A 15872-nucleotide genomic window follows, 5' to 3' on the forward strand; every position below is an offset into this window, starting at 1 on the left:
TTCCACAAATTAAGTCGCGCTACGGGCCTGAAAACGTACGAAAGCCTGTCTCTTATACACATCTAGATGTGTATAAGAGACAGATATTAATATGTTTGATATTTTATGAGAGATAAATGTATCAGCTTCAAAATAGAAAAGATTGCGCAGCCATAGTGATTGACAGTATGTAGTGCGCATTGAGAAAAGAAGGTGCTCTCCATTTCGTCATGTTCAATATTTTGGTCAACTATGTCTGTTGAAAATTTGATGGCGGGGAACACATGGGACTTCAAAGGCATCGCGCAAACGTTCTTTACGCGCTGCGGCAACTTTGATCTTGGTTCATTTGCATAGCGCTGCATGCGCGTAGCTTTGCCGAGTGATCTCCTTCTCAATAATACCTCCATGGTATAACAAAATAAATGGTAGTTATAAATTTGATAAATACAGGTTTCCCTCTAATTAAATATACCACCTAAATTTAAAGGCAATTTCTGCAACATTTTATCGTTTAGAGCTATTACTTTAGTCACAAAAGTGGGAGAGTATTTTATTGGAGGGCAGCTTATATAAAAATAAAGTTAACATAAAACTGAATATATAGCATATATTTTCATGCTGCTGTTATTAACATAAATTAGCATTCTAATAATTAATAATAAAATAACTACTTGGAATTAACAGCTCAGTATTTCAAGGTTGCTCTATATTAAAAAAAACCTCATTTATAGTCCATATTACCTGTACTTATAAATATCCCATAATCTAAAAATCACTAGCAATAAAATAAATATATATATATAGTTTTTTTTTTTTACCGATGCCAACACTGGTTTGTGCAATAATAGTGATTAAGTTTACAAGTCATAATTAATTAATTAATTAAACTGGAAATATGCTTAGTCTTTTAAGTTACGCAAATCAAGTACATTTATTGAACCTTTAATCAGAACACCTAATGACAGTTTTATTCTTCAGAATATCAATAGAATAATATGTAACTACATGAATGTAATTATCCAGTAAAATCCTGTGGAATCTGGACATTGCTAAATTATCCATCAAAAACGATTTCTATATCTTTGACAGAAAATAATTACGCTGTTAGCTCTCATTGCCTGCACAGGATATTTATCTGGGGCCATTTTAAGGAGCACTGATGTCAAACTACAGTACTTCCTTAAAACATGAAATATGCTGAAGCGTGCAGGGCTTCTTCCCAGTGTAGTGTGCCCCCAAAGAAGCATTCCAGGGGCCTCAGACCTATCTGTTACGCCACTGTCTCTATTATCATCATCATCATCAGGCTTGTGCCATCAACATAATATAAGTATAGAATATTACTGAAGATATATTTATATTGGATAATTTTATCGCATATATTTCTAAAGATGTGAAAGCATGCTTGATATATGTACAAGGTCATTTAAAGTTACCTATTGTAAGAGAGTTACCAAAAAATACAGCATAATGCTGTAATTTGTCCGCTATTGTACAGAAAGCTTGATTCATATTAATCCTAAAGGCACTTATTTCATTAATTTACATACAAAAAATAAAACTCAATTGCCAAAATAGGAACAATTTGGGAATAACAGGACTTTACAGAATGGATCAATGTTTAAAATTTATTTCTACATATAAGAGATTAAACATATATAATATGTTTAATATCATTTAGTGGCATACATTCTTCAGTGTACTAATGAGAAAAACAAAAAAGAATTTTGTCAATTTCATTGACAAAGCAAAAAAAAAAATGAAAAAAATACAATATCAAAAACAATAATGTAGATCTATCAGAAGATTGCAGCAAACTTGCTGCAAAAACTGAAATCATTCGGAAATATATGGTGATGTTTTATGTCAAAATTTGAACACTTCAGTACTATATATTACACTCAGTACATTAACTGTAAATATATTTTTAATCAACATATTTCTAGCAGGTTCTTTAGTAATAATGGAAAACAGAAATATCAAATAACAATTTTATCCCGTATTCCTGACTTATCGGAGTGAAATGAAGTACAGCTTTATGGTGAAAATGCTTGCATTCTAATTGCAGATTCCATGGTTGAAGTCAACTCAAAATCCTCCTTAGAGAAGCTGCAAATGGTACATGGGTGACATACCTTAGCAGCACCAACAACATTATACTAGCACTTGCATATTTGCTAAGATTTGGTCAAAGATTTTGCTATTAAAAAAGAAAAAATAAATTATTGTTTTCAAGTGTATTATTTAAATGAATTGTATTGGATTAAAAAAAAAATGTAGTTTAAAAAACTGAGAGAAAAATGTTGGTTGATTGGTATGAAATGGTCAACATGAATATTAACGTTATATTACATCTATTTCTATTGTGTTGCAATTAACTTTAATATTCTACTAATATACACTTAACAGTATATTAAAGTAAATTTCTACACACAATAAATTTAACAAATTAGAATACAATACCTGTATAACAAATTATAGTGTAATAATGCAAAACTAAAATCTTTTCACACAAACAATAAAACAATAAGAATCATTTGCATCTGGGTTTAAGGGTTTGAATTCAATGTTATCATAAATATAAATTCCTTAAAAAAAAACTTTTACTAATCACATAGCACCATTGGTAAAAGTTTATAATTCGGAAGAAAAACCATATTTGCTATATTATTTCAAAATGGATGACTACATTTTTGAAAATTCCAGTAAGGAACTAGGGAAATGAAACCAAATGGAACAGTGATGGCTCCAGTATTTGCCTCACAGGGCTATGATGTCCCTCCATGTCCCTGGTGGAAGGGTGGGGGAATGTCCCCGACAACAGCAGAAGTGGGCGCCACTATACTGAATTGGAATTAGCTGTTGTGAATTTTTACTGTAGATGTCCAAGAGTATAAGAATCTCCATTTCAACCAAGTACTGACTACGTTAATACTTAAATCTAATGTATATATTGGTCAAGATTATTGTATCAGTCGCTTAAAATAAATGTAAAATCTGTGTCACTTTTGAAACAACTGATGTTCCAGACAAACCTATATATTTTGGAGTTGAATTTTCATATCAAAATCACTTCATCTAAAATAATTTTTTTAAAAACATTCTTTTAAAAATACCATCTTAAAAATATAAGTATGATTAATGACAATGTTCATTTATATCCACCACAATGGCTTTTTCCAACCGAATAAAAAATAACCAGTACCAGCTCCAAGTGCAACTGCGATGCATAACCAGCCATTATATGTCATGAAGATGAGCATGAGGAAGTAGCTGATGGTGACTTGGATTACATGCAAGAGTGTCTGTAGGAAGTGCGCACTGCTCAGCCAGCGAGTTCTGCAAAAAACAATCATCATGAAACTGTCAAGGAGGTACGGAAGCCCGTTAGTACCACCAGTGAATTAAAATTTCAGATCCGTTAACTGGCGGCAGCCAGATAATTAAGTGGTGGCCACCAGATAATAAGTGGCGGCCGCAACATAATTATCTGGCGGCCGCCACTTAATTATCTGGCGGCCGCCAGTTAACAGATCTGAAATTTTAATTCACTGGTGGCACTAACAGGCTTCTGTAAGGAGGAGCTCTTATGCACTTTGATAATATTAAGTACATGCAGCAATTCCAGTCACTGTCTGGCAATGTGGGTATCATTTTAAAGCTCTCTAATATTGTGGTGCATCATAGTCTTAAACAAAGCAAAAAAAAACACCATGTGCTCTCTGATTTGAGGATCATTTTTTCAACAACACATTTGATTTGAATGAAGTGCGCCAGCACACTTATTCAACTTTCTGCTTTGTGTAATAATCTTACAGATGCAGGAATAACAATTACTTGATGTGAGTATTCCAAATGCTGAAGGCATTGGTCTATTCTGAATTTATGGAATTGCCCTCCAGGAAATAGAAGATTGCATGATTAATTGATGTTTCTAATGATCAGGATAATGTAATGCTCTTATAAAATTTTAAAAAAGAAAAATGTTATAACCTCCATTTTTTTTTTAAATACAAATATATAACAAAATAGTTTATAGGAATTTTAATTGTTGAAGACCTTTGCTCAATGCAAATTATTTCAAATTATAGTATATTCTTATATTTTTGTAAAAAAATGAAATAAAAACATAAAAAAAGAGTTTTATTTTACATTATATGTGAAAAAAGTGGTAGAGGATCACATTATAATGCAATAGTGATTAGGTTCCCTTTTTCAGTCTTGTCCAACCAGCCAGTGAAATATATTGCATCGTCTCGCTTTTACATTAAAATTTATAACAAAAATTAAAAGATCACAAAATTATTAAATAATCTTTTTTTTCTTTTATTACTTACTCTCCTGCACCATGTGTCAAAACAGTCTTACTTCCCTTTGCAACCTGCTTGGTCTTGTAGTGTACATTGACAACGGAACGACGCAGCAACGTTTCTCGCATAACTTTTAATCCCTCGTACAAGACAGCAATACATACAGTATATATTGAAATGACAACATAAAAAAAAAATGTTAGAGTCACATTGCCTATAGGGAAAGAACAACACACAAAATATAATTTCAATCTTAGTGGTTTCTTAAGTCTATAAATTATTTAAAAAAAATATAAAACAATATACAGAAAAAATATGAAACTGGTAGTTTCAACTGTACATCCCTATGTCAAGGGTCAAACAATTTAACCAATCACACTTTTGCTATATTGTGATAGGCTTGATTATTTGTTTATGTGCCTGACCCGACAATGTCAGACAACCACAGCTCAAAGACTACTGCTTTGCAAATAAGTACGGTACCTTTTGAAATGCAATTCTATAAAATTAAGAAACGAATTATATTACTTAGTTAACTACCATATAATTAGGCTATATAACTATAAATTACCGTAGGCTATATTAGCTTCAATTGATTGTTTTAATATTTAAAAAATTTTTTTTTATTATTTTACTTGTCTAATAAACCAACACATAATCTATTTCCACTGTATATTTATTTACATACAATACAGACCCATTGGCTTGTAAGCAATTTAAGGATTTGTTAAGGTTTGTAAATTGGTGAAAACTTTGGTTTTCTATGATTTGGATTTTTCGGATTCTATGACACCTATAATACAACATAAAATAATCTTGCTAAAAATTTATATTAGGAAATAATCTTCTTTGTTATTTTAGTAGGAATTTAAAACACACTATTTTCAATACTGTATTCATTTATTTAACTTTTAATTTTAAGGTAACTAAAAATCAGTTGACTTGGTATATCAGGCCTGGTACCATCAAATATTGATGACAGGCAGCCAGAATATTTAATTAATTTATTAGCCACGACAAATTTGCACCTAGGGCTGAAACATGTGAGCCACTTCAAAATCAAATAATGTTGTTACACTCGTACTCAAGTAGAAATTAATCTGAAAGAAATTTAAAAAATAAATAAATAAAAAGGAATGCAACTATATTATGTCAAACACTTGTATGAACACTGCCTGAAATCAAAAACTCTTAACATTTTATTACAGATTCAGTTCACAATCACAGGCACTACAGCGGCCACACTATGGCGGAGGGTTTAAGTCATAAATTAACCCACATGCAAAAGGCGACCATCTTAATTCCCAAGGTACAGTGCCTCAGATCAAACACAGTAAAAGAAATTTAGTTTTAAATAAATTATGGAACCTTAAAATTTGCAATTTAAAAAAAACAAAAATTAGATTGTATTTTTGCTTATTTTGTTCATATAAAAAATGCTTGTTTTTACAAAAAAAAAACCCACACAGACAAAACATTTATTCCCCTTTTTCAAATGATCATAACATCTTACTTGTAGTGGTAACTGTTTTATAGTTAGCACTACCTTGTCAAATGCTACATACAAGCATGCATTCAGAAGGAAATTAAGAATTAAGAGAGTTACTGTGTTGGCTACAGTCCAAGCACAAAAGATTCAAATAACATCAAAATAACTTGAATATCCTTCTTGAGCTCATGCTGACTTTAGACCTAGTATTGTGGGAAAACAAATCTGGTGCGAACAGGGGAACACAAATTGATGTTCATATTGATTCTACAGACTCTTGAATTTTAATTTAGGCATATTGATTAATTGTCAGTGGCAGATTTAATGGGGGAGGAGGAAGCACTGGTCTGGCTCACTAAATTCGTCAAAATTTGTAAAACATTTATGTGCAAATTTAAGTCTGAGTTCCATTTCTCGCCATCTAGAGATGCCATAATCATAAACCATGGTGGGGTACCTCAACTCCAACCATGGGGTGTCTAAACGAAGACCGACGACCAAAGACCCAAAAACGAAAGACCCCTATTTTTTCTTTTTTATTTTGATGATAATACACCAGGTTTAGGTGTAATTTTGCCCTACCTGACGTGGAAATGTACCGAATACTCAGTACATTTGAAAACAGCTGCGAAAAAAATCGCAAGTTGTTCTCGGGTGGGACTCGAACCCACGATCTGGAGATCGTGGGTTCGAGTCCCACGTTCAAGTAAGCAGCAGTACCCGCTGCTTACTTGGACTCGAATTCAACTCTGGCCATCAGGCGCAAGCTCGGTGGTCTAGAGGTATGATGCCAGGCTAGTGATCTGGAGATCGTGGGTTCGAGTCCCACCCGAGAACAACTTGCGATTTTTTTCGCAGCTGTTTTAAAATGTACTGAGTATTCGGTACATTTCTACGTCAGGTAGGGCAAAATTACACCTATACATGTTTCTCCTGACGCAAATCCAGTTATTGTCTATTATTCCATCACGACAATAACAATTACTATCAATACACCAGGTTGTCACAAAATAAAAAGTACAACATTTTTTGAGCATCTGTTATTGACATTTTCAAGGGTCTTAGTTTTATAAACACCCTATATGACCGAAGACCCGAAAAACGAAGACATCCAATTATTTCTCAATTATCTTATTGAAAATATTTCAAAATCATCATAAAACAGTTGCCAAACACATATTTAATTATTTCATCGGAATAAAATGAGGAATATCAACAACTACTTTAGAGGGTCTTCGTTTTATAGACACCCAATATGGGTGTCTACAAAACAAAGACCGAAGACCCACATTTTTAAATTTGTTAAAAATGATACTACATCAGGCTGTCACAAAATCATAATTACGAGATTATTTGAGCTTTTGTTTGTGAAATTACCAGAGATCTTCGTTTTATAGACACCCGTGGTTTGCATTGATGGTGCATACATAGGCCTACTAATTCACTTTCATCGCAGAAAGATAATAAAATCGCAACAAAATCAAACGATTTTTAGTGATTAGACTATGATTTTAGTGTTAGGAATTTTATAATAAACAAAAAGCAGTGAACCCTTATATGAACTTGAACAACTAGAATTTAAACACGATATTAATGATAATCACTAACATTTTAATTACAGAACCTCGCAGCATTCTACATTCTAACAGAAATATCTAGTGTTTTTTTTTTGTTTTTTTTTTAATATTTATTTATTCGAACATACACCTTCGAAATGGTGGCACTCACTAAAAAATTTGTGCGTTTACAAACCAAATTAAAATAGAATACATATAAAATATGAGTTGAGCAAAGTTAAAATAAACAAAAAATCTATGTAAAGGCCCTTAAATAATAAAGTGTGACTTAACTAGCAGCAACAAAAGAAATATACTGGACTACGTAAATGCTTTATTAAGCACCGCTCTCGAAGAAGTGCCACACCAAACCTATGTTTTTTTCGCTAAGCTCCGCTAATTCGACTTAATTAAACTTTTAAATTCATAAATGCGTATGTTAGAACTGGTTCAGGTTCTGGTGGGTAAAGATCGACCTCCAAATTACTCTAAAAGTGTAGGAGTAAAACAGGAGGTGTATAAGTATTGTTGAATGACAGGGCAACTAAATGGTGGATATCTTCATCAACATTTAATTAATAAAACCATGGTTGAATAACCACAGCCCCATGCAACTTTACTAAACCGTGGGCCACTGAGGCTTCGTTGTGAATTTGAATTTAGGCCTCAGCTAATTGAAGACAACTGATTTCATAACGAGAATTTAGGCCTTAGCTAATTGAAGACAACTGATTTCATAACGAAAAAAAAAACACATTTGGTGCGGCGCTTATTCAAGCATTATTATCGTCCACAGGTTCGAAGTTACGAATTACTAATTCGGAAATTACAAATTAGTATTTGTATTAGTAATTCGAAATTCGAATAAGTAATTCGAAATTACGAATTAGTGATTCGAAATTACGAATTACTAATTCGAAATTACGAATTCACGAATAGGCTGTCGTATCGTAGTAGAACGCCGCTTGCAAACCGGCAGAGAAAGTTCAAGACCTTACGTCATCATGTTTGGGGAATCCCCTACCACTGCCAATGTCCACCGCGGCCATGTTACAAATAAAATAGAAGAGTAGTCGAGTCATCCGGGCTAGAGCGGCCACAGTCACTCACCAGACGTACAGGATCTTGCCTGGAAATATGTATGTAAATTAGAATGCTAAATTCTATACTTTAGGCCTAACTAGGCTGGCTATGGCTAGGGACTAGGTCTAGGTGTACCTACCCCATGGAGTTCTCAAAATAATTATAACTCTATGCCTAGCCAGGGGCCAGGGCTAGACTAATTGTGGCGGTCCGCTCCTGCCAAAAACCTGGATTGTTTTCGGCCAGAACCGTGTGTATGTGTAGCATAGCCTAGGCCTATGCTGAGATTGATGTAAGCCAGCTGGCCCTAGGCCTATCTATATTACTACTATCTATACTACTATGGAAGTAACCGGCCACGCCTAGGTATTAACCTATACTATAATAGTCAACTTGTGTTATTGGTATTTTGTTGCTGTTTTTTAGAAAAGATATTCATGAATAATACAGGTAGGCCTTAAAGTATATTAACAACATGCAGCGCTACCTACCAATACGCTCCGGCCTGTAACCACTGACAAAATGAACTTGGTAGCACTTGATCTCAACTAAAAATTAAAATTAAAACCAAATAAATATTTCACTCTCATCAAAATCCGGTTTATTTTTCATGAAGGTTTTTTTTTTAAAGCCAGAACAAGAAAAGGCAATTAGGATCTAAATTCAAGAGTGGATAAAACCTTGAATTTTGAAGAACTTAAAAGTCATTAAAAGACGCTTCAGAAGTCGGGAAAGCTCCTTTCCCGCCATTTAGGAATCCAAATTTTCCCGACCTCCTGTTCTTTTTTTCATTTCTTTGAGTAACATTTATTCAATTAATTAATAAAAAATATAATATTTACTACATAAATTAGGCCAACATCAAAATGAATTAATTGGGATAAAAAGTAGAAGTAGAGCTTGTCTCAGTTTGACCCTGACAAGACAAATAAATAATTAAAAAATAATAATAATAAATATAAAATATAAGTAAGAAATAAATTATGAATGGTACAATTCTAAATAATAATTCTGCTTTCTAAAAATATGGATATTATTACAATTTTTAAACTTAACTTTTGTATCATCCCATAATTTCAGTCCGTATACAGAAATAAAAAATTGACTTTCACTCAGTTTTACAAAAAGAACGTGAAGTGAATTTGAGTTTTTAAATTAATAACTATGTGTAGATTTAGAAACGTGAAATAATGCTATATATAGAGGTTGGGAGTTGACCTTTTGTGTATTGAAACATAAGAGAAGTGACTTGCAATGGAGCTAATAAATAATTCTGACAGCACGTTGTTGAAGCTTAAGTATACATCCATAGTCACAGGCCCATATCAGTTTCAGTTTATTTATTTGACCAAAAGATGGTCGGGGGCAGCTTAAGCAAACAAATCACTATAACTTTTTCAAGCCAGCTGCCCCCTCCCTCATAAATATACAATATGATAAAAGATAAAACTTTAAATCACTAAAGACATAAAAAACATCAATAAAGAATTAAAAAAAAACAAAAAACAAGACGATACTGCAAATAAGGAAGAATAAGAGAATTGTATAAAGTGATTAAAATATTGCTTGGAAAGAGTAACTTGAGCCTATTGATAATTCCTATTGATTTGGAAATTTTATTTGCAACATAATTTTGGTGTAATTTCCCAACTTAAATTTTCGTTGATGAATACTCCTAAAAACGACGTATTAGATTTACGATCTATAAAATTTTTATTTAAAATAATGCTGCAGAAGAACCAATACTTTTTAAGTCATCATTAAATGTATTGAACAAAACATTAAAAGTTTTCATTTGAATAAAAAAAAGTTGTATCGTCGATGAAATATACAACCTGAAGGGTGTCACTAATTCTAGTCAAGTCATTGACATATATTTAAAAAAGTAACGGCCCCCAAGACCGACCCTTGGGGCACCCTACAACTTATATCCCACGTCAAAAATCTACATGATCCAACAGAAACAAATTGTTTGCGATTAAACCATTCTAAAAAGGGTGATTTTTTGGATTTCCACTAGAAGACATCAAATATAGATAAAAAAGTTGTAATTTCCAAATGATTGATTTCATTTGTTTGTAATGGTGGAGTTTTAATATGAGGCTAAATGTCATAACTTAAAAAAAAAAGTGCTGTAGGCCAAAATGCATCACGATGTAAGTGTATGTACAGTATGCACAGAATGTTATACAGTTCACCCTCCAATTCGAGACCACCATTGGGACCTGAAAATTTGGGGTGGTCTTGGGGTTGGTCTCCAATTAGAGGGCTATCTTTGTGTTAAAAGATTTAAGATTGTTATTTGCGTGTGAAAAGAAGTTGATTATGGTTTAGTAAACAATTGCAGTCTTGATAGCCTTAATATCCATGATTCTCCTAATGAATACTGTCCCTTTGGCCACTACACAACACATCATGAGTGAATACTTTATTGTAATGCATGAGGTTTTTCAAGTAAATTTCTGATCCATAATACTTGTGTTAGCAAAATTTTTGGAAAATTATTCTCATTGCCCTTCTGGCCTCATAAGTTTATATGCACACATTGGCACTCACTAAGTAGTCTGTGCATAGACTGTAGAATTAATGAAACTACACTTTCAAATACTCAGCTTGCAGTTCATGTGTGTAGTCACTGAAGTTTGGCTGGAGAACAACATTACATTGCAACTGTATTCAAATTCTTTTATTTCAATACTTCAAGTGGCAGTTAAGAAAACATTATGAAAAGTTTACAAAATTATAAAATACATATAAAGGCTAAGGATGGGAAAAATCAAGAAAAGCAAGGAAAATTCCACAATAAAAATAATAAAAGCCATAAATTTTGGAATCATAGCACTGGACAGGACACGTATATGAGCTTGTTATTTTTCACTATTTCTGTCCTTATTATATTTATGAATGAGTATTCTTGTTTATTTCAGGAATGAATAAAAGGAATAAATTGAAGCAGTAGCTCTACAAAGGACAGTGAACATGGATATAAGTAAAGGTAAACTAAAAAGCAGTCCTACTAAAACCCAATCACGCCGTGATTCAGCTAAAGTGTCACCACCTCTGGAGAGCATTTGAGTTTACTTGTAATTGTTTATTAAAGAGTAAAAATGAGTTTCTGAAGTCTACTCAACTGAAAATTACCTACTGTACTTCCCAGTTGTAAGATTTACTACTGTATAAAACCCCAGTGTTCCCCAGTAGTGTTTAGTAGAAACACCTAAAACCAGGGCACTAGGCCATAAAGGATTGTGGGATAATATATTTATCTGCATTTTTACACCATACATTGGCTGAGTTTGTCCCTGATAAAACCATTAAAAATACTTATTTTAAAAACATCAAATTCACCAAAGCCAGCCAGGCTTTCTTTACACAGGATAGTAGTGCCCGAAGAATCCTTAGCAGGCGTCTCAGGCCTTTTTTCTTACACCACTATTTTTGCTGTTTTTGTGATCAAGAAATTCTACAATATATACTTTAATTGTGTCCAAACAATTGCCATATCAAATACCTTTGATATTAATTACTGTACATTTATTTTTGTTTATATTGTAGAAACGAATGATGCAGGTTTTGCAGAACTTAAGTTGCTGGTGTCAAATTGGTATGACAAACACATATCTATCAATATGCTGAAAGTTTTGTACAGGGACCATGTAAAAGATACTTATGCATTACATGAGTCTTCTAAGACAATGGAATTAATTGATATGTTGATTAGTTCAGGAAATCTGAGTCCAAATAATCTCACTCTCCTCTATGATACTATAAAGGCAACGGAGCAATTTGGTCTGGAACAAGAAATTCACACTCAAATGCCATCATTCAAAATTTCCAAAAGTATCAGGGATAGTGTAATTACAAAATTCACACCACATCGGCAAAGACTTGTAAAGCTGGGAATGGCGCTCACTAAAAGTGATGTACGAAAGATTAGTGAACTTTATGATGTAAAACATACAGATAGCTGGAGTTTGATTATGGACCTAGAACACGACATGGTCATTTGTGAAGAGAACATGACAGCATTTATTGAAAAGTTGAAGAAACTCAAATTCCACCAAGCTGTGAAAGCTCTAACAGAAGGTATTTCTTTTCTTTTATGTCAATCTAATACATGTTGATAAATTAACTTCAGTGATTGTAACTGAAAAAACACTGTGCACTAAAAGGCTCTACAACCACAGGATGGAGTACAATGAAACATAAAATAAAATGTGAACAAAAATTTCAGATTTAAGATATGACATGAAGATTTAGTGGGAAGCAGAGGCTTAGCCAGAAAAACGCAAGCGGCTGTCCAAAATTTTAATGAATTTTGATAACTGAAAAAACTCTGTACACTAAAAGGCTCTACAACCAATGGATGGAGTGCAATGAAACATAAGATAAAGTGTGAACAAAAATTTCAGATTGAGATATTCCGGGCAGATTTAGGGTGGGGAAGGGGGTTTTGCTGGCCTTGGACCCACTCCTATTTGGAAAGTCAAAAAAGAAAAAGAAAGGAAAAGAAAAAATTGATTGCCTAAACCACTTCAGAGGTTATTTTTTGATGTCTAGAAAAACAACAATTTTGTGGGGGAATTCCCCGGACCCCTGGGGTGGTGTTTTCTCGATCAGCCCCATGTTCAGTCCCCTTTTGGATATCTCTGGATCTGCCCCTGTATGACATCACAAACCCCTTGGTGTGTTACATCTGGCCCTATGTAGTGTCCTCTATTTAGTAGACAGCAAAGAGTGGCTTAATTTCTGCTAGATTGCAGCAGATGAGAATTCTTTAATTATTTATTGTAAAATTTTCGTTTTTTTTTTTTTTGATTTGCTAATTAACTTTAAAAACATTATTCTTTGCCATCAATGATGATAAGGTTAAGTATTGCAGGTATTCGGTAAAATAAGCTAATAATAATAGTAATACTAGTGGTAGATTTGTAATGGTTATTGTCAAGTCCTCTATAGGTAGGCTAGGCTAGCCTAGGCCCTAGGTCTTGTCTAGGCCTAGGTAGCCTAGCCTAGCCTGGCCTGGCCTAAGCAAGATTTATTGCTGTTGGGGGCGAGTGACTTGAGACCTAAAGATTTAACAGATGCATTGGTTTGATTGATTTCTGGGCCCTTTGTTAAATATTAGTATTTAATTAATATACCATTAAGTTTTTTTTTTTTTTTTTTTCCCTTCATTAATCTAAACTTACCTGTAATAAGATAATTTCGGTAATTTTCTCCTTATATAAATTATATATCAGTTATTACATACTAGGTAAGAGCAATTTTGAATTTTTTTTTTTTTTTTTTTTTTTTAAATTATGATAGGCCTATTTCTGCTATTTATTGTATTGTATTTAAATGCCTTTTATGTTTATATTTATTAATGGGGCAGCTGACTCTCAAGGAGTTATAGTAAAATTTTGCTTAAGCTGCCCCTGACCATAATTTTTGTTGTACTGTACCTTTTGTAAATGTGTATTGGTCGAATAAATAAATGAAATTAAATGAAATAGACAATATTTTTAGAGCAATGCTACAGAAATTGAAAATCAACCTTCAAATTTAATTGTCGCTAATAAATATTTTGAAACAAAATTTTTTCCTGTCGTGGGCTAGTAAAATATTCTGTGGGCTAGTAAAATCTCTAGTAAACTAGCCCAGTGGGCTAGTTACCAAATAAAGTTAGGGCAAGCCCTGTGAGATACATTTTTGTGAGTACATTTATTTGAATTGTCGAAGTACTGTATAAGTATACTGTCAGTATAAATGAGGTGCAAGCTATGACTTTAGGAATGAAAATTAAAAGATAAATACTTGCTTCAAAATAAACCTTTAACAGGAAAGTATAAGATGCTTATATTAATGGTCTTAAGTTTATCTTGAATCAGCCTGACAGTTGAATTGAACTTGAGACCAAAATTACTGTATATCATCAGAATTTACTTGAAAGGTATACTTTTTTCAAAGTAATAAAAGTATATTTTTGCAACAAGTGATGTCAATTTATAGTTCATTCCATTTATTTCTGGGTCTTTGTATGTTTTGTCCAATCTTCTCATTCTAAAGTCATAGTTTTACATTGCAAAAGATATTTGATATTGAAATTTGTGAAAAAAATCATATTGATACATGAAGGAGAAGCAGCTCTTAACTTTTCAGTGGTGTAAATTGATTCTTTTCATTTGCAAGATTTTGAATAATGGATTAAGGTAAAGGTAGGAGAGTAACCCATAACCAGTAGCATCATTGTGCTAAATTGTGTATGTCATGGTCCGTGACTACCTAGCAGCAGTAAAGAGGCAAATAGCTACATTTTCACATCATTCCACAACAACAGGGGCTGAAATGAACCAAAGCATCAAGGTAACCCTCCTACTTTTCCAAAAGATGCAATGAGTCCTTTAAAGTGCACACAAGCCAAATGTGTATGCTTGACATCTATTTTAAGTCCTTATCTGAAAAGACTTGGTTCTACCAACCAAACCCTTGCAGAAGAGCAGCTGGAACCAACACCGATATTAAGGCCGCCTCTGCCTTTCTGCTCGGCAATTCAACATGATATTTATATTCTGATTTATATTTGTATATCAAACACAATAATCATATAAAATGTTATTTATCTGGCTCTTCCATGTCTTAACATCTCAAAATGCTTTCCTGTCACTGTTAAGAATATGCAACCAGTTTATAAGTCAAATTATTTTAAGGCAAGACGTTTTTCCTTGTTTAGCGAACCCGCCGATTACAAATATTGATGAATTCCAATAAAAGTAAAATTTTATTTTTGGCCAATTAATGCACCCGCTGCCACGAAAAAGTGGAAATTAAAAAATAAAAAAAAAAAATTTTCCCCCTTATTTTTTTATTCCTTCTTGAAATCTCCAAAGATAAGATATGTATATTTCTTCCTAATTATATAAATTTGAAGCATTTAACCATCCTATTTTACATTCACCAATAAAATGTTATTTTTATTTTCTCCTCCATCTGGATGTTCTTTGCAAAAAGGTTTGCTAAGTAAGAAAACTAAATTTTATTTTTATTTTTATTCCGCATATTTGTTTTTATTTATTTTTTAGTACGTGAAACAAGGAAAAGAAAAGTCTGTCCAAAATAATAAATAAATAGATATTTTATGTACCAGATCAATTGTTGAATTAAATTACAGAAATTCCAAAGCCATCTTAGAACCTAGGAAAAGCAAGTGGTATGATAAATAATTTTTACATTGGTGTCTTATATTTTTATCATGTTATTTGTTACCGTATTCTATATACTAACTACTACTACTGCTGCTGCTGCTACTACTACTACTACTACTACTGCCGCCACCAATGCCGCTATTACTAATGGTTTGACACTGAATAATTTGTTGATATGTGAAGTATTCTTATAGTAAATTGATAAATTTAGGAAGCCTTCAATTATTCCCAAAGTTTGTAGAATGCTGCTTTTATGTAATGGGAC

At 32.7% G+C, this 15872-nt stretch overlaps 1 protein-coding gene, 1 non-coding gene and 1 pseudogene across 2 annotated transcripts in view; 2 read left to right on the plus strand and 1 right to left on the minus strand.

The window, feature by feature from the left end:
- Window positions 1–3120: 3120 nt before the first annotated feature.
- On the minus strand, window positions 3121–4570 carry LOC117111490 (annotated as a pseudogene).
- Window positions 4571–6547: 1977 nt separating this feature from the next.
- On the plus strand, window positions 6548–6619 carry Trnat-agu. Its single transcript has one exon. It is a non-coding gene; the product is annotated as a tRNA-Thr (tRNA).
- Window positions 6620–8248: 1629 nt separating this feature from the next.
- Window positions 8249–15872, plus strand: part of LOC117111491 — a gene marked incomplete at its 3' end in the record, with an annotated part of 53063 nt that continues 45439 nt past the window's right edge. The window contains exons 1-3 of the mRNA XM_033254409.1: window positions 8249–8476; window positions 11348–11415; window positions 11976–12506. Coding sequence (XP_033110300.1) covers window positions 11400–11415; window positions 11976–12506 — 547 coding nt within the window. The remainder of the gene's footprint in view (window positions 8477–11347; window positions 11416–11975; window positions 12507–15872) is intronic.

Source organism: Anneissia japonica, unplaced genomic scaffold, assembly GCF_011630105.1.
Source record: "Anneissia japonica isolate Jap-2015-1 unplaced genomic scaffold, ASM1163010v1 scaffold288148_len106226_cov131, whole genome shotgun sequence".
In the NCBI taxonomy this organism is placed as follows: Eukaryota; Metazoa; Echinodermata; class Crinoidea; order Comatulida; family Comatulidae; genus Anneissia; species Anneissia japonica.